The 22,681-nt window shown below is 39.5% G+C and overlaps 1 protein-coding gene across 14 annotated transcripts in view; it reads right to left on the bottom strand.

The window, feature by feature from the left end:
- The window catches only part of C5H12orf50 (chromosome 5 C12orf50 homolog), a 63,153-nt gene that overhangs the window by 10,946 nt on the left and 29,526 nt on the right, over positions 1 to 22,681 (bottom strand). For 7 of the 14 annotated variants that reach the window (XR_004229577.1, XR_004229576.1, XR_004229569.1 and 4 more), the window contains 5 exons: positions 21,875 to 21,979; positions 21,469 to 21,672; positions 16,962 to 17,054; positions 7,347 to 7,460; positions 6,839 to 7,015 (listed from right to left, as the gene is read on the bottom strand). Coding sequence is in view for 4 of the 14 variants with exons in the window: in XM_031938516.1 (XP_031794376.1) it covers positions 15,183 to 15,208; positions 16,962 to 17,054; positions 21,469 to 21,672; positions 21,875 to 21,979 (428 nt within the window). In the remaining 10 variants the exon portion in view is untranslated. Of the gene's footprint in view, positions 1 to 6,838; positions 7,016 to 7,346; positions 7,461 to 13,404; positions 13,738 to 14,601; positions 14,753 to 14,870; positions 15,209 to 16,961; positions 17,055 to 21,468; positions 21,673 to 21,874; positions 21,980 to 22,681 lie in introns of those variants that run through there. The other 7 variants (XR_004229571.1, XR_004229574.1, XM_031938516.1 and 4 more) reach the window with 5 other exon arrangements.

The raw sequence follows: 22,681 nt of genomic DNA, 5'->3' as shown, positions 1-22,681 counted from the left end.
GCCAGATAGTTGGAAACTAGTAGGAGATCAACTATGTGAATACTACAATGACAAAGGTCCTGGTTCAATTTCCAAGGAAACATTCTATATATATACAACATAATACAATTGGCCTTAAAGATTCCTGCAAGAAAAAAAAAAAAGTTTTAAGAATAGCCAGATGTGGAAGTGTGAGGAAAAAGAGGAAGACAAAGGACAGCTTAATGGCAATATCACCAGAGGGCATGAGGATTTAAGTGAAGTTGAAGGGCATGGTGAAGGGCGTGGTGATTCTCACTCTCACAAGGCAGCTTCAACCCCGCCTAAACCAGAACTGGTTCTTGACATGCCCCCATTAACTTAACCTTCCTTGATGGAGGGAGGAGCAATAGTGGGAGAGGCAGTAATATCACCAGCACCTCCCCCCTAGCAATCACCCCTTCCTATAACTAGATTGCAAAAGGCACTACCTTAAAACCACAGAAGAAGGGCAGGATATACTTGATTTGAAAATAGGAATGTATCCTGTGATTCAATAGATTAACTCTTCAGGTCAAGAAAGTAGAAGATACACTCCTTTTGATATAGAAATCCTCAAAGACCTGAAAAAGGCTTGCATTCTTTATGCGGCTACATCAACTTATGTTAAGATGTTATTACAGAATTTGGCTTATGAAGTGTTAACCCCTAGGGATTGGAAATCTATAGCAAGGACATGCTTAGAACCTGGACAAAACTTCTTGTGCCTTTCTGAATATAGTGAGCTCTGTAGGATACAAGCCCAACAAAATAGTCATAGTGGAGTTAATCCTCCAATCACCTATGACCAACTAACAAGTTTAGATTCTTATGCAGACATTTCAGTACAGATTAATTACCCCATAGCAGCATATGAGCAAATTGCTGCTGCTGCTATCAAAATACAGGCTTTTCTCCCTGGTAAAAATGACAAGGGTGTAGCTTTCAAAAAAATTGCACAAGGGCCAAATGAACCCTTTGCTGATTTTGTGGGACATTTGCAGACAGCTATCATATGAACTAATGGTGAAAATGCAGTAACAGACATTATGATAAGGCAACTTGCTAAAGAAAATGCTAACGAGGTTTATAGAAGAATTATACTAGGACTATTGCAAGGATGTGCTCATTTAGAGGAGATCGTAAGACGCTGTGCCTCAGTGGGCACAAATATCTTTTATAGCCAGGCTATGATGCAGACTTCCCAAAATCCCAACATGGGTAGATAAGGTCCCTTTTGGCAGGGGACTTCCAGAGAGACTTGTCAATGTTTTCAATGTGGTTAAGTAGGGCATCTGAAAGCTCAATATTGGCATAGAGACAGAGTGAGAAAACAAGGTGGGAGAACAAGATCCAATACCCAATGTCTAAAATGCAAAAGAGGCTTCCATTGGGCATCAGAATGTAGACTGATTCAGGGAAACGGGATCAGGAGCCCAGCCCCAGGGCCCAAGGCAAAAAATCCTTGGGGCATGATGGCAGCCAATGCTACACCCAGAGAGTGCCTAGAAATTCAGTACCCAGACATCACCAATCAGCCAGCAAGCAACCTGATGGGAGAAAGGGATTACAATTGGGGAGAATAGAGTTGTATGAAGCTGGGACAACTGAGATACCACCCCCCCCCCAGAAGTGAAATCTGTTCCTCTCTAGCTTATGGATCCCTTGCCTCCAGGCACAGTAGGCTTGATCATTTCACCTCCTGAGAGTACTTACAAAACAGTGTCCATCCACTGATGTGGGAAACTGGGGAATGTGTAGATAATATCCCCCAGTCACTAATACAGGTAGACAATGTGTGACTTATCAACCAGGAGAAGTAATGGCATCAGGTTTACTGATACAGACTCCTAATAGGCAATCTGGTGATAGTCACCCAGATTCTGACTCCAAGCAACGAAATCCAGGAATATACTGGACAGCAGCTATGACAGCTGATTGACCTATGCTCACCATCTATATAAATGGCATACCATTAGAAGGATTGGTAGACACTGGTTCAGATCGTACAGTCATTAGAGGTGCCAACTGGCCCATTCACTGGCCAAAGATTAAGGCAGACACCTACATGTCTGGCAAAGGAGGATCAATAGCAGCTGAAGTTAGTGCTATCCCTTTGAGATGGACTTTTGAAGGTGAAACAGGAGTTTTTACTCCTTTTATATTTGAAAAAAATCCCCATCAATCTATGGGGAAGAGACATTTTACAACAATTAGGATTACAAATGAATATTTTGTTTTTTTAGGCAGGACTGCTGTTGAAGGCCTGCCAACACTTTCACCTGTTTTTATCCAGTGGAAAACTGATACACCAGTGTGGATAGAACAGTGGCCCTTAGGTAGCAATAAAATTCAGACCTTATTAGATATAATATAGGAGCAACTTGACCAAGGACACTTACAACCTTCTCTAAGTCCTTGGAATTCACCAGTATTTGTTGTAAGAAAGAAATCTGGAAAATGGAGGATGTTGACTGATTTAAGAAAGGTAAATAAACAGATGGAAACTATGAGAACTCTTCAGCCTGGACTTCCATCTCCTACTCAGTTGCCTAGAGAATGGTCTCTTTGGGTTATAGACATTAAGGATTTTTCTATTCTATCCCTCTAGATAATGAGGGTAAGAAAAGATTTGCCTTTTCAGTGCCCAGCATTAACTTAGCTGAGCCTTATAAAAGATATGAATGGACAGTTTTGCCACAGGAAATGAAAAACAGCCCTACTATGTGTCAATGTATGTTGCTGCTGCTCTTACTCCAGTAAGAAAAGCATTTCCAAAAGTAATGTTATTACATTACATGGATGATATATTGGGATGTGCACCTGAGGAACAAATGTTAGAAGCATTTCTACAAAAGACCACAGAAACACTAAGGAACTACAAATTGTACATAGCTCCAGAAAAAATTCAAAGACATGCTCATTTTCAATATTTAGGATATCAAGTATACCTTAAGGTGCTTACAGTACAAAAACTTTCCTTAAGAACAGAGAAACTAAACACTTTAAATGACTTTCAGAAATTGACAGGAGATATCCAACGGATGTGTCCAATGTTAGGCTTGACTACCTATCAATTGCAATCATTATATGACATTTTAAGGAGACAGTGCTTTAAACTTACCACATCAGCTTACAAAAGAAGCTCAAGAGGCTTCAAGAGAAGTTGAACTGGCTTTATCCAATGTGGTTGAAAGAGTCACTCAAAAACCCTTGGAAATACAGTTTTCGCTACACAAGAGGCACCCACAGCAGTCCATCAAGGACACAGTGTGATAGAGTGGGTGAACCTTCCAGCACAACCAGAACAAAGTCTTACTCCTTACCCAGCGCATGTGGCTAGAATGTTTTTTAAAAGGCCATTAAGCGAGCAATTATCTGGATAAAACTCAAGATATACACCTTTTATACCAATGCACAAATTAATGTATGCTGTGAAAACCATTCCAGAGTGGCAAATTTTATTAGCCATGGCTCCAAATTTTACACACGGGTCTCCATTAAAGATAACCAGACTATTACATAATTGGTGATGGATTCTTGAAGAAATTGTTTCTAAAGTTCCTCTTAAAGGACCAACTATCTTTACAGATGCATCCAAACTTAATATTTGTGCTGTATACTCTTCGTGACTTAACTATAAAGAAAGTATTCAGAACTCCTTTTCAGTCCACTCAGCAGAATGAAATGTATGCAATCATTATAGTTCTTATTATCCAGGAAATATAAATATAATGTCTGATTCAGCCTATTCAATAGGTGTGGTACAAAGAATTGCCAAAGCCCAAATAAAATTTATAGCCTCTAATATATATCAGTTCTTTAAGGAACTTCAAGAGCAAGTGAGAAAGCATCCAGGTAAGATTTATATCTTGCATATCCACTCTCATAGTGGACTTCCAGGTCTTATTTTTGGTGGTAATTCAAAGGCAAATAGCCCTCTAACTATGTTGGCCAATACTCCTTTATTTCAAGAAGCCCAAGAATCTCATTTTAAATATCATCAGGCTGCTCAAGCTTTATGTTTACAATTTGGAATAACAAGAGAGGAAGCTAGGAGCATAGTAAAAGCCTGTACAGCTTGCCTTCCTTTCCACACTCCTACACTGCCTCCAGGGAAGAACCCTCGTGATTTGAGATTCAGTGAAATTTGGCAAATGGATGTGACCCATCATAAATCTTTTGGTTGTTTGTCTTTTATCCATGTTGTGGTAGACACTTTTTCAGAATTCACTTTTGCAATAACAGCAGCAAAAAAGATAGCCTGAGTAGTCCCTGAATTCCTTATACAAACATTTGCAATTATGGGTCTGCCACAAGAAATAAAAACAGATGATGGACCTGCATATACTTCTAAACATTTTGCACACTTTTGTTCACAGTATAAGATTTTACACACCACTGGCATACCCTTTAAGCCTGAAGGACAGGCAATAGTAGAGAGGAGAAACAGACATTAAGACACTCCTCCAAAAACGAAAGAAAGGAGGAGCCACAGGTAACCCTAAAGAACTTCTAAATCTACCTCTTTATATTATTAACTTCTTGATTTTTGACAAAAATACATTGGCTCTGGCAGACAGGTTTCATAATCCACCAGAAGGACAGTGTGCAGTGCGAGCAGCTCCACTATCTTTAGATAATCTCCAGGTGATGTGGAGAGACCCAGAAAGTGGTAAATAGAAGGGACCAGATAGGTTAACTGCTTGGGGGAGAGGGTTTGCTTGTATTTCTACAGATGGAGAAGGAATCAGATGCTTGCCAACAAGCCGTATTTGCCTTGTCCATCAGAGAGAGATGGAGCAGACCCTTAAAACAAAGGAGAAGACCTAAGAAACATCAGGTGGTTCCATCACTGACTGTGCCCACCACTGAAAGAGCATGGCAGTTATGGCATTTGACTTATGGATATCAAAAATTGTTGGACTTCAAAACCCTCAGAAATCATTGTAATCCCTGAGACATGAAAAGATTCTTGTAGGACTTGAAAACCCTCAGGAATCACTGGATTCTCTGAGACATGATACAACTGTTGTTGGACTTGAAAACCCTCAGGAATTAGTGAATTCTCTGAGACATGATAATGTTGTAGGACTTGAAAATCCTCAAGAATCATTGGATTCTCTGAGACATAAAAAGACTGTTACAGGACTTCAAAAACTTGTGGGGATCATTGGATTCCCTGACACATAAAGCAATGGACAATAGATTGGTTTTGGACTATCTCTTGGCTGAAGAAGGCGTATGTGTAACTGTTGTTTGTATACCTTCCTTCTAGGACTTCTGGAAATCTTTTACAACACCATGTTGATTTACATTGTTATATCACTACTTGCATATACAATTAATGTTTGTTACACTACATTGAGCCTGCACTGGGTATGGGGAGAGTCATCACTAATAGCCTGTGCTTTATTGCTATGTGCTTGTGTAATACCTCCCATGCTGATGGGTTTGTACGTACCAGTTTCTAATAAGACCCTTCAGCCCAGAAACCCACTAGCAATCCCTACTTCCATTTGGTGCTTTTCACCTCCCTTCCTGAGATGTGAGGGAGGGCATGATCATCTCCTTTTTAGTGCTTTCACCTGCCTTCTTGAGAAGTCAGGGGTGGGAGAAGGGTGTGATCACCTCCTTTTCAGCTTTTTTCACCTCCTTTCCTGAGAAGTCAGGGAGGGCGTGATCACCTCTTTTGGGGGGTTCTCACCTTCCTGAGAAGGCAGGGATGGTGTGACCACCCATGTTCTAAAACAAAAGAAAGTGGGAGATGTAAAGGACTGAAATTCTGAGTTTATGCACTCAGGTTGGACAACCAAGCACTTAAGGCTAACTACTGATTGGACAATACTCTATTAGCATATGCTTGGAAAATAGCCCTTCCCACTATTCTGTGCTGGTTCAATCTTTTGGTGTATACAGAGAATTGTGGGAAGGATTAGGGGGTGGAGTAAGACAAGCCAGAGCCACTTTGGTGGTAGATGAAGAGAAAGAAGATCGTGGAGATACTGCATCCATCCTGTTCATTTCTACCCCCTAAAGACCGAGAATAAAGACCAAAGACTTTTGCTTATCCTGACTCCAGCTAGTTCAAAGGCAACCAGGATGCTAACTCAGTCTTCACAGAAGACCTCAAATTCTTCCCATGTTTAAGATTATATGATTTAATTTTGTGGAGAATATACTGGATATATGTCATTGAATCAATAAACATTTATTAATCTCCTGCAATATGTAAGATATGGCACTAAGAAAATAAAGGTGAAAATGAAAATCTCTGCTTTTTATCAAGAGAAGAAACATAGAGATATATAAAGTATTAAATTTCAATTTTAAAGGTAGAGAAAGTATTTTTGAAATTTTTGGCTCAGATATATAATTTATTCTTTAATATTACCAATATTTTTCATTTGTGCTCCAATTGGAGAATTTTATAATTTTCTTCTCCAATTTAACAAACATTAAGTGACTAGGAGAGGCAGTAAGACATTAAATGTGACATCAGAAAGGTTTCAAATACTCCCTCATACATTTTATGTTGTTCAGTCGTTTTAGTTGTGACCTTATTTGGGTTATTTTTTTGACAGATATATTAGAGTGGTTTGCTTACTGGAGGGTTTGCCTACTGGAGTGGTTTGTCATTTCCTTCTGTAGTTCATTTTACAGATGAGACAACTAAGGCACAACCAAGATTAAATGTCTTGCCCAGGATCACACTCCTAATAAGTGTCTGAGGCCAGATTTCTCAGTTTTTCTTGATTCCAGGGCTGAAACTTTATACATTTTGCTACCTGGCTGTCCATTGTCTTATACACTTACTAACTGCAAAACTTTTATCACTTACCTTATAGGGTGACTGTAAGGATCGAGAGAACATAGGTAAAGCACTTCACAAACATAAAAGCATTATATGCTGATTCATTTGTATGTCTTCTTTCTCATCTTGGGTTGTGTCTCTCTAGAAGACTGAAGCATTGAGAACTGTGGCTTAATGAGGAAGTGGCTTGCTTGATGAGCAATTCTTCCAAGTGGTCAGTGGTCAGTGGAAACAAAGAAAATAAACAGTTACATAAAACTACTGAAACTTCCAAGATTAAATAGCTCAATGGGCTGTTCTCTTGCCTCCTGATTTGACACAGATTTCCTGGCTTGAATCTCCACCTATCAAGCTTTCCCACTAACTTTAGCTACTTGGATTTCAGAGGAATGAACTTAATTGTCCCTGTCCCCTGTCTCTCTGTCCCATAATTAAACTCAACTCAACATCTGAAGGCATTGTCCACTCCCCTCCAGGTAAAGGCTCCTTCCTCACTTTTATTATTTACACTCAGTTAATCCCACAAGATAATTACCTTCATTTTTACATACATTTTCTTCCTTGTGTCTTCTGCCTTAACCACATTCACTTCAGATATTCTTTACCGAAAATATCTGTCCCCGTAGCATCAGTGCCTTGCCTTCTATATCTGTAAATCAAAAAGAAAGGCTGATAATGGTTTATCAGGGTCAGAGAAGCTTTGAAGTTTTTTACCTGTGGCAAGAAAAAGGTAAAGACAATTTTTAGAAGAGTAAATTAGACAAAAATAATGATCCAGAGTCATTCCTGTTTTCATGAATTTGTTTTTTCATATTTTACTTTAGTAACAGTGATGTTTGCTTGCAGGTGGATTGCTGAGCTAGCAGAACTAGTAGATCCTCTCTTTACTGCACCATCCTATTTTGGGGCCTGGTTACCATTCCTCTAGACATTGGCTTTCTCTCTGACCACTCCCTCAGTCTTCTTTCAACAAACAATAGCAGCTAGGAGTGGTCACTTTTCAAACCAAGGTTCAGGTAATGATGTATACCTGATTCTGCCAGCTTGTCAGCTTCCCATGTTCCTGACTTGATTTGATGCCCTGAGAAACTGCAGTAAATGTATGCTCTGCCCTGTGAAGTGATTGTAATAAATCAATAACTCTCTCCTTTGACACAGTCTCCACAGCAGCTCTCTCCCCACTCCTTCTCCTCTCTTGCTTTCCTCCCTCCCTTCTATTCCCTGAAGATGTTTCTAATAACTCCCACAGAAAGCTGCACTCAAGCAATAGCAGAGCTTAGCAACTGGGCTGATCTACAATTTTATCACATTTATCAGCTTAAAAAAAACAGCAAATTGAAAACATACAAGAATAAGTTATGGGGGAGCAGGAACAGGAAAAGGAGGAGGGGAAGAAAAAAGGGGAGGGAGAGGGAGAGGAAAAGGAGGGGAAGAGAAAAGGGGAGGAAAGAGAAAGAGAGAGAGAGAGAAAGAGGGGGAGAGAAAGAAGGGGAGGGAGAGGGAGAGGGAGGGGAGGGAGGAGAGAGGGAGGAGGGAGGAGAGAGAGGAGAGAGAGAGAGGGAGGGAGGAAGAGGGAGGGAGGGAGAGAAGGAGAGAGAGGGGAGGGAGGAAGAGAGAGGGGAGGGAGGAGAGAGGGAGAGAGAGGGGGGAGGGAGAAGAGGGAAGAGATAGGGAAGGAGGGAGGAGAGGGGGGAGGGAGGAAAGGGGGGAGGGAGAGAGGGAAGGGGAGGGAGGGGAGGGGAGGGAGAGAGGGAGCAGGGGAGGGGAGGGAACAGGGGAGGAGGGGAGGGAGGTAGGGAGCAGGGGAGGAGGGGAGAGGGTAGGGAGCAGGGGAGGAGGGAGAGGTAGGGGAGCAGGGAGGAGGGAGAGGGTAGGGAGCAGGGGAGGGGGGGAGAGGGGAGGGAGCAGGGGAGGGGGGAAGAGGATAGGGAGCAGGAGAGAGGGAGGGAGGGAGAGGAAGAGAGAGGGGAGGGAGGGAGGGAGAGGAAGAGAAAGAGGGGGAGGGAGAGAGGAAGAGGGGAGGGGGGGAGGGAGGAGGGAGAGGGAGAGGAGGAGGGAGAGGGAGAGGGGGAAGGGAGGGGGAGAGAGAGAAAGGGGGAGAGAGAGAGGGAGGGAGAGGAAGAGAAAGAGGGGAGGGAGGAGAGAGGAAGGGAGAAGGGGGAGGGAGGGGGGAAAGAGAGAGAAAGGGGAGGAGGGGAGAGAGAGAAAGGGGGGAGGGAGGGAGAAAGGGGGGAGGGAGGGAGAGGGAGAAAGAGGGAGAGAGAAGGGGGGAGAGAGAGGGAGAGGGGGGAGAGAGAGGGAGAGAGAGGGAGAGAGGAGGGGAGAAAGGGGGGAGAGAGGGGAGAGAGAGGGAGAGAGGAGAGGGGGAAGGAGAGGGAGGAGAAAGGGAGGAGAAGGAAGAGAGAGAGGGAAGGAAGGAGGGAGAGGAGGAAGAAGGGAGGAGAGAAAGGAGGGAGGAGAGAAAAGGAGGGAGGGAGAAGGAGGAGGAGAGGGGGGAGAGGGAGGAGAGAAAAGGAGGGAGGGAGGAGGAGAGGGGAGGGAGAGGAGAAGAGAGGAGAGGGAGAGGGAGAGGGAAGGAGAAGAGAGAAAAGGAGGAGAGGGAAGGAGGGAGAGGGAGGAGGGAGAGGGAGGAGAAGAGAGGGAGGAGAGAAAAGGAGGGAGAGGGAGGAGGGAGAAGGAGGAGGGAGAGGGAGGAGAAGAGAGGGAGGAGAGAAAAGGAGGGAGAGGGAGAAGAGGGGAGAAGAAGAGGAGAGGGAGGGAGAGGGGTGGGAGAAGAGGGGAGAAGAAGAGGAGAGGGAGGGGAGGAAAGGGGGAGGAGAGGGAGGGGAGGAGAGGAAGGGAGGAAAGGGGGGAGGAGAGGGAGGGAGGAAAGGGGGGAGGAGGGGGGGACAGGAAAGGGGGGAGAAGAGAGGGGAGAGGAGAGAGGAGAGGAGAGGGAAGAGGAGAGAAGAGGGAAGAGGAGGGGAGAGGGGAGAGAGGAGGGGAGAGGGAAAAGGGAAGAAGGAGGGGAGAGGGGGGAGGAGAGAGGGAAGAAGGAGAGAGGGAGGGAAGGAGGAGGAGGAGAGGGGGAGAGGGAGAGGAGGGAGAGGAGAGAGAGGGAGGGAAGAGGGAGAGGGAAGAGGGAGGGAAGAGAGGGGAGAGGAGAGGGAAGACAGGAGGAGGGGAGAGGGAGAGGAAGAGAGGGGAGAGGCAGAAGAGAGGGGAGAGGCAGGGGAGAGGCAGGGGAGAGGGAAGAGAGGGAGAGGGGAGGGAGAGGGGAGAAGAGGAGGAGAGGGAAGAGAGAGGGAGAGGGGAGAGGGAGAGGGAGAGGGAGAGGAGGGAGAGGAAGAGAGGAAGAGGGAGAGGAGGGAGGAGAAGAGAGGAGAAGAGGAGAGGGGGAGAGGGGAAGAGAGGGAGAGAGGGAGAGGCAGGGGAGAGGGAAGAGAGGGGAGGGAGGGAGAGGGAAGAGAGGGGAGAGGAAAGAGAGAGCAGGGAGAGGGAAGAGAGGGAGAGGGAGGGAGGAGGGAGAAGGGAAGAGGAGGAGGAGGGAGAGGAGAGGTAGGGAGAGGAGAGGGGAGGAGGGAAGAGGGAAGAGAGGGAGAGGGGAGGGAAGAGGCAGGGGAGAGGGGAGAGGGAAGAGGCAGGGGAGAGGGAAGTAGGGAGAGGAGAGAGAGGAGGAAGAGGGAGAGAAGGGAGGAGGAGAGGGAGAGAGGGAGAGGAGAGAGGAGAGGGAGAGGAGGAGAGGGGAGAGTAGGGAGAGGTGGAGGCAGAAGAGGGAGAGAAAGGAGAGACGAGGAAAAGGAGAGGAGAGATGAGGAAAGAGAGGGAGGACGAGGGAAAGGAGGCAGGGAGAGCAGGGAGAGAAGGGAGAGAGGAAGGAGGAGGTAGAAAAAGGTGAGAGAGAGGAGGAGGGAGGGTAGGAAGAGGGAAGAGGAGAGGGAAGGAGGGAAGAGAGGAGAAGGGATGAAGGGAGGTGGAGGAGAGAAAGGGAGAGGAGAGTAGGGAAGGAGGGAGAGAAGAGAAGAGAGCAGGAGAGAGGGAAGAAGGGAGAGGAGGACAGGAGAGAGGAGGGAGAAGAGATGAGGGGAGGGAGGGAAATGGGAGATAGAAAGGAGAAAAGGAAGAAGGAGAGAGACAATAGAGAAATGCATAGAGATTCTAAAATCACATGGTCTGAATGAACACAAAAGTAATTCAAAACTCCTCTGCTCTGATGACCCAAATTAAGAAGTAGATGGAGCCAGTTTGAGGGCCAGACAAGACTAGAGACCAGACTCGATGAAGGAGATTTTGTAACTGGTTTCAACTCTTTGGATTGATATGGTTCTTTTCTAGTGTCTTGGGGAATAAATGGAGATCATTTTCTTTTTTTCTCAATGTGAATACTTGAATACTTGGTGAGGTAATTGTCACACATTGTCTAAGAGATCTAGCCTCAAAGCCAGTTAGATCTGGATCTAAATCTAGTCTTTGACACATACTGTGTAGTCCCTATCAAGTCACTGAGTCTCTCAGTGTTCTAGGTATTTAACTATAAATTGCAGAGGTGGTGCTGACCTGCATTGGCAAAAGGAGTTTCCTCACTTATGTCTCAATACCAGTGAATCAAAAATCCAATCTCTCCAGAATGTAGGAATTTAGTGAAGGTACTTAGTGAGATTAAGACTGTATCCCAGAGATTTTGATAGCTGGGATTATTATTTTTCAATGATTATTTTTCTTATTTCTTAATTTTTGTTTGCATTTAGTTTTATAAGCTGTCTGTTGTTATTCAATTCAAACTATTGATCTGTGTTCTGAAAATATTACATTTTTATCTTTTCCCTTGAGCATTTGTCTTTGGCCTAATGACTATCATTGGGAATATTCCCTCAACATGTCATCAGAAATAAAATCTAAAAAGTCCATTGTTCAAATATTTTCATGATAGCATTATGTACAATAATGAAAAACTGGGAGCAGCCTAGATGACTAACAATAGGGGAATGGATAGTTAAATACAAGTACACTGATGAAAAAATATACAATAATATCAAGGCAGACAATTGTGTGGAATGGAAAGAAATCTAAAAAGATCTGAAAAAATGCAAAAGAAAAAAATAGCCAAAAATAAAAGATTACAAACTACCCAAGACTAGAGGAAAAGTCGATGAGATGGAAAAATAATCCTAATGTCAAGCTGACAAGAAGTGATATATGTATGTGTATAATATATGCATATAGATGTATATAGATATATATGTGATAGTTTATATAATAAATTAAGGATAAAGTCACAAAGCAAATTTAATTTGTATTGATATTTAATATTAAATTTAATTACATATTTTAAAATGCTTTATAATTTGCAAAATGCTTCATAATGTTAACTCACTTGATCTTCACAACAACCCTATGAAGTAGATACTATTATCCCCATTTTACAGATGAGGAAACTGAAACTGAGTTAAGTGATTTGTCCACTCTTACACAGTAGATGATTAAGAATTTGAACTCAGAGGCTCCTAAATCCAGGTTCTGCACTCTATCAACTATCTGTTAAACTATTTCCAATGTAATAAGCACATACATTCAGAGCTTGAAAGCACCTTAAGAAATCATTGTGCTATTTAACAAAGCAAAGTTGTGAATTTTAGGAGGCTCTTCATCAAATAATTTTTTTAATTAAAAAAAAAAAAACAACCAGAACCTAACTATGAAACTATGGTCATATGAGAGAAAAGTGAATGAATATGGATAGACAAAGAACCTGGTAGAGACTTAAGATGGAGCAACTGAAAACTTAGGGTACCTTATTTATGGAAATGTATTTAAGTATACAGAGCTTTGCAGTTGTCCCACCTGAAATGCACTCCCTCTTCCTTGCCTCATGCCCTCAGGGCATCAGAGGGGTCCCTCTCTTCCTTTAAGACTTATTTCAAGAAGCCTTTTCTGAGCCCACCCCCAAATTCTAATTCCTTTCCTCCCAAACTGCCTTCTATTTAACTACTTTATGTAAATGCATATATGTATATGATATGTGCATCACATATATATAAACATATAATATATACATATAACACAGGGTATTAATAAACATCTTAATGAAGATTTTGGAACACTGAATTTTAAGTTCACTTCTTTTTACATATAATCTTATTATGTATTTATCTCCCTCATTAAAATGTAAACTTCCATGTGAATAGGGGTGTTTCATTCTTTCTGTCTGTATCCCCATCACCTACCACAGAGCTTGGTAAGTGTTAGACACTTAATACTTGACATTAACAAATCAAAATAAATGAATACATATATAGGAACAGTGCCCCAAAATCCCATTCAGAAAATTCCCTTCTGCTATCATATTGACTTCAAGGAAGATAAAATAACTATAGTGTGAACACTTCTCCATCTGCTGACTTTGTTTCCATCCCTGTTCGTCTGGCAATCCCTGGTACAGAGCATGGACAGGTAAGGGAGATTGGGGTCTTGCTAGGGTTGTCATAAGGCTTGACTTATAAGAATGTGAATTTTGAAAAACTGCAAAACATTAACTAGATATATCAACCTGTTTACATGACACATGTAAATTACTTTAAGATCCCTTATCCCTTAAAGAATGATATTCAGGGTTATTCTATCCAGGTTCAATAGTGTATTTTAAAAGGGCTAGACTATCCTCTGAGTATTTTTTTTCCTAAATCTGTCCCATGGTCTTTTGATTTAAAGCCAGTTCCTTTCCCAGAAATTCATTCTTTAGTTCAGTAGTCAAGGGATAGTTCTTGTTGGTCTACTCTTGTTCTTCTAAAAAGCCCCTATTTTCCCCTTTATTTCTATTTTCTTTCATATCCCCCGCATCAACAGTTATTTTTCTCTCTCATTTGTTGGCCTCCCCCTCCTCATCTTCTTTAGGCCTTGGTTTCAGGTTCGAGCTTCTTGGTTCACAATTTATCCCATCAGTCTCATCCCTGAATGACACACAAAGACAGAATTGGTTTTCAGAGTCATTGTTTACTGTTCTCAGAAACAGAGCTTAGTACCATCACAATTTCCTCTTATTCAGGAACAATACAGGTAAATACTCAGAATGATTATGGCCAAGCCTTTCTGAGAGGTTGTCTCTCATACCCCATCTACTCTTCAGCAATGGGCTGAAGACTATATATTCATTCACAAAGCAAACATATATGTTGGGGCTGCACCACATTTAAAGGATGACTTTTGGTCTTGGAATATTTCCTTATTTCATCACTACTTGAAGTTACAGAAACACAGAGCTGCTTATTAAGTGGGGATATATGTCATCTTATCAACTGTCCAGTTAACAGCTTGTCACCTGATTCCCCCGAATAAGTTTAAATCATCACATGCAGGTCTCACTGACACAATTTCTAATTTCATTTTTCTGTTTCTCAAACAATTGACTCTCTCTCCCCAGGTTTTGATGAGTGCTTTAGACAGTATGCCACTACAATCCACAAATGGTGGGCCCCGTCTCCTCCACAAAACTGGAATCACATCTTTACAAAAGAGTAAAAAAAAAAAACAAAAACCTAAAAAACCCTGATTTCCCCCAATAAAAATTGAACAATATCCTACCGGTAGCCAGAGATGCATGCAAATAGAAATATTAATTCCCCTACACTCCGGGTTTCTTCTCAGGCTTGTCCTGTTTCCCATTCTGAATAGCTTCTTTTTTATTTCCATTATATGGAATGTTTTCACCTCAATTAATTCTATCCAGTTTTGAAGGTGGCATTTCTCATTGGCTCTGCACCGGGGGCACCCATTACAATACATTGTACAACAACTGCCCTGTATATTTAACAAACCTTTGTCTCTGTCTAGAACACATCAAAGTTTGGTGTTTACATTGGAATTCCTCTGAAATAACCCATCACAGTCAAACTGTAGCCCTGAGACCTTCATTCAATTAGTTTTTAACTTCATCAGATGTCACCTCTGAGGGCCCAATTTTGAAATCTAGATAAAGAAAAGGAGAGGGTTTTTCATAAGGAATATTTTGGTAACACAGATCAAAGACACAATTTTACCCTTCAATCTGTGGTCAATATAACTTGGTTTACAATTAAAGAATGACTTTAATTGTCAAACTTTTGAATTTTATTAAACTTTCATGACAAATGCATTGAATGAATTCCAGACTTGTATAAATACACATGCAGCTTATCTGTTTGTAATTTGCATTTTTATCATTTTTCAAACAGTACAATGTACTTCCTGCATCTTATTTTCAGAATTTGCATTTTATCATCTTTGGCTATAGCAGTATATAGTATGAAGTACTTGAATATCTCATTCTTTGAATTTGCATTTTTATCATTTTTGATTGTAAATCATAGGATGTCCAGCACTTTTCTCTTTTCTCCTTTTCTTCTCTCAACCTCCTGTTTTACTTGCTTCCATTTCTTCTTGGCTCTAATAATAAGATATACACAGAAAAATTATTTCTTCCAATAACTTTTCTTAAGCATTTTAATATTCTTCGGGGCTCCAAGCTTAATATCACCGAATCTCAGACTCAGAAGGCATCTCAGAGGTCATTCAACCAATGTCTAAGAATTTCTTCTCTTCCATCCCCAACAGCTGGTCATCCAGCTTCCATGTAAGACCCCCTTGTCAGGGCTAGGGTTCTATTCTTTTCATTATTTTTTTACTTTATAATTCTAAATTCAACACTAACTGAAAACTTTTAGTGTGAAAAACTGGAGGTAAGGGATAGTATCACGGAATAGGATGGGGAAAGAAATTGAACTGGAGATTGACTTCTAAGATCTTTTGTAACTCTAAAATGATATGGGTTTATGAGTACTCTGAAGTCTGTCTACATATGTGAGTTGTGTTTGAGGAGAAAAAGTGGGGAGCTGAGGGAGACAGGAGAAAAAGAATGAAAGAAACACAACCAACTACTACTCCCCTGAAGCTTGATAAAGGTCAACTACTGGGTGGCTGACTCCCTTCAAAGTATCATGAAAACCAAAATGAAAACTTAGTTTCATGTCATGAAAAAAAAATCAACAATTAAAGCTATTTATAACTGGAATAGACTACCTTGAGAAGTAGTGAGTTTTCTGTCACTGGAAGTTTTTAGGCAGAGACTTAATGACCCCTTATTGGGTAAATTATGAAAAGGAATCTTGCTCAGAAAAATGGGTTTGGCTAAATGGCCTCAGAAGTTCTTACTTCTTTAAGAGTTCCCCTGTCTGCAACCCAGGATTCCAAAATGGTTCTAAGTTTGTCTAGTATTCTCAGGAGGGTGGTTCTAGATCAGCTGGACATAAGGGCATAGTAGTTGTTTTGTGTCAAAGGGAATTTCTTCAACCTGAACTTGTCCTAGTAATTTTCAGGGAATGTTCTGGAAGCTTACAAACTACAATGTGGGTTTTCTGGGCTTTTAATCCAATTGGGCTCCCATTAAAATAGGACTTGCTTGGAAAGGTTCAAAAACACTGAAAGGGAACAAAAAGGATTCTCCAATAGTGTCCCAGATCAAGCTTAGGCTGTAAGAAAGAAATGAAAGTAGAAAAACATAGCAGGTTTCTTGAATCTATTGCAAGGCAAATTCGTATCCAGGAGAGGTTCCAATGAATATCAGGATACTCCCCAGAGTGACAGGATATGTGGACTGAGAGATCTGCAGTCAATCTGTGTCTATTAGGTATCTGGTATCAATGAGACTTTGCATATGGTTAGGGACCCCCTCTCCAAAGTAGATTAAATGTACAGTTGCAAACTGTCATCTTATCAATGACGTTGGAAACCTTTTAATAAATATTGTGCCTTAATAAACTGTAAAAATCACTGTAACCATTATACATCTTATAAAGAAAAATATCAAAATATTTTTCAGTATTGCCTAAGAATAACTAGACAAGTAAGAAGTGATTCTACAAGAAAAATAGACAAAATCTTTATAGTAGACTGGTAGTTTTCAAACTTTTTTGGTCTTGAGGATGGCTTTACACTCTTAGAAATTACTGAGCACTCCCAAAGAGCTTTTGTTTATGTGGTTTATAACTATTGATATTTACTGCATTAGAAATTAAAACATCTTATATTCTTATAAAAATAGTGTTGACTTCATGAAGTGAAGTGTCCCAAACTATTTTTGATGTTTAAATTCAAAACTTATTGTTCATCCTAAAATTTCAAAATCAGTAGAGTGAGTTACCTGAATATATCTTTTCAGTTTTTGAGTATGTTTTTGAAAAAGGAATTCTTTTTCTCCATGTTGAAGCATTATAGGATGTTGAGGTATATTTGTCTAAAGAAAAACAAAGAGGCAATCAATCACATACTTTATAGAAACAACCAATACATACAGATATCCCAAAAAGCTGCAAAGATGTTACCAATACTGAACATATCCCTGTGGAAAGATGCATTTTTCTAATGTTCATTTTTATAGCTAGTAAATATCTAGGAGTTGTTGGTCAAGGTCATTCAAGTCAGAGGAACGGGGAACAAGTGTCTTTACCAGCTGCCCAGCAGTCTGATCTAGTATGTGTTGAAATTACCATAGGAATACAATTGTCATAAGAATTAATTGACAAGAGTCAATCTGAGTTACTATGGGTCCTATTCTTTCCATTTATGAAAATCCATAAATATCAAACAGGTCTGTTTCAATGCTTCTATCATGGGGTCTTTTCAACCATTCCAATGGCTCTTTAATAATAACAATTGCTTCTACCTTTTTGTTTCTACCATTACATTAGTTACATAATCACACATTTTATCTTTTTTCAGACTTGTTTTTATTGTTTCTTAACCTTTTACATATCCTTGCTATAAAGTAAGGATTACCATCTTTGTAAGTTTCTTATGAACAGAACATCTAGATTTTTTTGGTTTTTGTCTTCATATCCTCATCCCTTGCTCAGTATCTCCTGCAAAAGTGGTACATTTTAAGTGCCTGCTGAATTGGATTGGTCATTAATGGAAATGGTTTCATTGGCTCTTAATCATCCAATAACACTATAATAATCCTTTTGAAGTGTTTTGTATTATAGTTTGTAAACTTCTACAGTTTGGGATTACAAACTACAATGCAGAATATATAACTACCATAGAGTTTTAGATTAGACTTATGATTTTACAGGTCTAAAAAATTTTTGTTTAGAGAACTCCCTTCACTGACCCTGTTGTACAAAGTGGTCTTCAAGAATTGCCTGGGCCACCGAGAACTTCCACAATTTGTCTAGGATGTGTCAGCTACTAATTTTAAAGCCAGCTTCCTAACCACTACTATTCATAGTCTCTCATATTGCAGACATTGATTAAATCTTAACTTAATGAAGTACCAGTCCTACTAGTTTCAAACATGAAAAAAATATTGTACCAACCAATTGTATGACCATATTGTTTTGCTATTTTGTTAGCTATCTCAGTAAAAATCTCTCTAGTCAATGAACATATCTCTTGAAATCAAATGCAAATGACGAATTCCAGGTAGTAGAGTATTTATTATACACCTACTATTGTAAAGACATTATACTAGATGTTGTGGATAAGAATAAATATGTTACACATACTATGACTTCAAAAAACTGATTATGTCTAGGAATGAAAATAATAATGTACAAAGTCACTAAATACCGGGGAAAGTGGGAAGAATGAAGATATTCAAATAAAAGTGTTCAAGGTAAATTGATGGAAGAGGGAATCAGGGAAGTCTTTATGGAGGAAGAGGCCCTAAAGTAAGCTTTAAAAAAAAAAAAAAAAAAAAAAAAAAAGAACATTGGTGGGGAAATATGTCAGGAGGGATTAAGTTCTAGACTTGGGGAATTTCAGAGGCAGGAAATAGGTGACAGTTATAATTCAGAGAGCATTTCTTAATCCAATTTGGCAGGAATACAGATGATATGAAAGGGGGTAATATGAAACAAGACAGAAAAGGTGTGAGGCAAAAGCTTTGTGATGGGGCTTTAAATGCACGTTTTAAAATCTAAACTGTAGTTAATGCACAAAAGCTTTTGTGTTACACCAATGTCTCAAGAGAAGTGTAAAAAGCATACCAATGATTTAAAAAAAAATGTTATTGAAGTTTCATGTGCACATCAAGTTAAATACAGTGCAACAGAAGAGCCACAATAAGAAAATGGAATACAAGAAATTAATAGTTGGTTGAAATCATATATTGAGTATAAATGATTATATTAGCAATGTATTGGAAGATGGCAATATGCCAGATGGGGTGACAAGCATTATTAATCAACTAAGCAAGGACAGTCCAGACAAATAATAGGCAGTGACAAATATGGAAAAAAAGTTGTGAATATCTAGAGAGGAGAGAGAAAGGACAATGGATGTAATAAAGTATTAAAGCAAAACAGACTATGCAGAAAATAGGAAATGATAACAGAAATGGAGTAAGGAAATAATTTCATTGTCTATTTCTAAACAAAATTCTGACCAACTCCATCCACTCCTGTCTTCATTATGACAGCTACCCATTGATAAACACTCTTTCCCCTTCCACTGTTATCACTCCCTACCCCAAAAGTATGAGAGAAAATCTTTTAACAATCAGCTCCCTGCCCTCCAAAAAATGTATCCAGGACACATTTTTAAGTTTAAATTATTAATTTTAATAATATAATAGTTAAATTATTAACATTTTATCACTTTCTTACATCTAGATAATCAGCAAAGTATAAACCAAGCCCTGATTTTTATCATTTGCTTATTCTGAAGTGTAAATGCTCACATGCTCACATTTAACAGATAGAGGTGGGAAAAAGAAGGCACAGTGAAAAAAAGAAGCAAGGATAGTGGGTAAGCTAGGATTTATCTTGAATATTCTTGCCCCAGAGCTCTCCACTGACCAAAAGTCTGATTCACATATCTGGACAAAGGGACGTGAGAGCTTTAGTAATGGAGTAGACAAGGAGCATTTTACCAAGAAAGGTAGTGAAAAAGGCTCATTAATTCAAGCTACATGTAAGACATACTGAGAATAAGATTAAAAAAAAAAACCAAAGTCCCAAATTCAACCTGTGATGATAGGGTAAGTCGTTTGTCTTCTATAAAATGGAGAAAGTCTGACCATTTATAAATGCAACTGGAAGCTTTATAAAGGAGCAAAATGTTTTCTATTATATTTCTTCCATACATTAATTATTCCCTATCCAAAATATAGTCCCCCACTAGACTGTAAACTCATTTAAGGCAGCAATGGCTTGGTTTGCTTAGTACTGTGCCTGGCCCACAAGAAGTGCTTAATAATTGTGGGCTTTCCCCCTATTCATCATTGATAGAACAGAGAGCAATATGTGTGCATCTTAGAATTAAAAATATAAGTAACTCTCAAAAGACAATCAACAAAAGTCATAAGCATTATTACCAAGGATTACTTGCATATGAAAAGAAATCTAAGAAACATTGAAAACATGTATTACCAGAAAAGAAAATATCAATAATAAGGAGTGGGACATTGTAACCCTCCTGGTACATTCAAAGAATAAGAGGAAGCCCTTCAATGAAAGAAATGCCATGTCAGTATAACTTAACCATTTCAAAAGCATCCAATACTCAGAATTCCACCAATCATTCTCACAGCAGGTATAAACCCTAATACGGAATTTAATAGACTTGAGTGACATTTTGTTAAATTCAGAGAATTACAACCAGTCTTCAAAAGGGCAAAATTCATCAACAGAAAGGAGGAAAAGATTGATTTTTCCCTCACCAAGGCCTTGCCTTGCTGACACAGTACAATGATTTTGTTTTATTACATGATCAAATGATTTACATGCAACATGTGATAGCTAGTCATCTATGCATGGTACAAGAGATGAAACTGTCAAAAAAGATTTCAGTTAACCCTCAAACTAACCCTTTCAGAAAGTAATCAGAAAGGCCTGCTGAAGAGCTAAGCCACTGGACTGAAAGTGATAATTACACTGCAAGTTACTAGAGCAAGAATGTCAACCTCTTACAAACAATCCACAAGAGTGACATAAAGCAGGGGGGAAATATTCTTTGAAGTAGAACTCCAGGGCATGCAATGTCAAAACTTCTCTACGTGACATGAGACATATGAAGATGCCCCTACAGTCTATCTCTTTATTAATTTCCCTGACTGAAATGAAACATAATCTGAACCAGTATGGCCATAAGACCCGTTTCACAAGGAAAATTTACCGGACTATTTTCAACTTGCTCTAGATGGTCTCTGTTTTTAAGGTCCCTTCTGCAACTCTTGTTGCCATCCAAACTGGAGCTCTAGAACTTAATGACAGAAGTCAAGAAGATATTGACAACATTTCAGGACTAGGTTTCTCAAAGTTAAAGACATTGGGCATTAAAGACAGTGGGGGGAAAAAGAGCATAACTAACTATACAAGATCAACCTACAGAAGAGGGGAGTATATTTTCTCAATTAGTTTTAAGAACATGGTTTCTGCCAACCAGTAGAGACCAAGAAATTGCTTGACCATATCTCCCAAGTATGGGCTGTATTCTTTTGGCATTCATTCAGGTGGACAAACAACTCCCAAGATTCCTTTTAAAATTTCAAATGCTTGCAACAATGAGACTTTTTCTCATTTATAGAAATAAGATTGGTGATATGCTTGCAAAATGAGAGGATGCTAGATTGACAATGATGATCACAATCAAACTAAAGGAATTTAAATCGGCCGTCATAGTTGATGTGGTCAATTAAAGAGCCTCACCTGGACAGAGGTTGAGTTTGGGTTCCTTGTTAACATTGACTTTGTTATAAGTTCCATTTGTTGGCCTACCACGTGCTGGTGAGTTCAATGAAACACTCCTTACGGTTTCTCTCTGAACATGAACATAGGATGCATTCTCCGTGTTCCTGTTTTTATCATTTCGTTGGTAGCTCATTTTGTTTTTGGGGTTTGGAGCCTGTGCTGCTGTTGAAGGAAAGCAGAGATCAAATGGATACAAAACATGACTATCAGAAGAATAAGTTATAAAAATGAAGTCTCATTAAGTAACTACAATTTGGTCTAAAGAAAAAAAAAATGATTCCTTTATTTTTTCTGGTGGGATATCCTAGTGGAGTTGTTTTACTTTTTATAAAAAATGTCTTTTCTCAATAATTTAATACTTTACCTTTCCTTGTCCCTGTGCCTTGGGGATTCTTTGGTTCCTCATAAATCCATTTCTTTTTTTTCACCCCTTTAAAGTTAGGTTTCCTCGCTGACTGAGCATCATTCACTTGAAGAAGAAAAGAGTTTATTTTAAAGTTGTTGATTTTTTTTGAGATGCTTTCATTCAAATATTACTATAGGTGATAATTATATATCTACACTTAAGTGAGTTGAGGAAAAGAAATAACTATACTATTTCTATTCTGAAGGTTTCTAGAAAAAAGGAAGTTTTAAAAAAAAAACTCAGAAATCTACTTTGGAAGCATTAAATAGTAAGATTTTTTTTTGGCAAATTACATTCTTCAGCAAAAAATAGTTACCCTTCATAAAAGCAATGTATGAACTACAGTCAAATAAAACAAAATATATTCCATATCTAAGTCTATACCATTGAATAGGCACATTATTATTAAGTAGCAATGGGCTTGATATTTTGAACAATTTCAGTATTTTATTATTGTGGCCAAAAATAAACCCCAACCTTCAAGAAGTTTGATCATATGCTTTTAACTTATCTTACTTTCTTAAAACTCTTTATCAAAGGGTTTGGCTATGCCTTTATGGAACAAAATACACAGATTAAAAATTTAAGTATTCAGATGTAGATTCTGTGACACTATCCTATACAACTTTTCCTTCAGCCTCTCTGAAGCTTTCCTCTGTGTTGCTCTTCATACCCTTAAAACAATAGTCATTCCTCAAGGTTCTGTTTTCTACTATCTTATTTTACTTGACTATATTTATCTGTTCCAAGGAATGGTACTTCTTG

Source organism: Sarcophilus harrisii, chromosome 5 (assembly GCF_902635505.1).
Source record: "Sarcophilus harrisii chromosome 5, mSarHar1.11, whole genome shotgun sequence".
Taxonomy (NCBI): Eukaryota; Metazoa; Chordata; class Mammalia; order Dasyuromorphia; family Dasyuridae; genus Sarcophilus; species Sarcophilus harrisii.
Note: the sequence above shows the minus strand (reverse complement) of the source record. Positions and strands in the feature narration are given on the sequence as shown.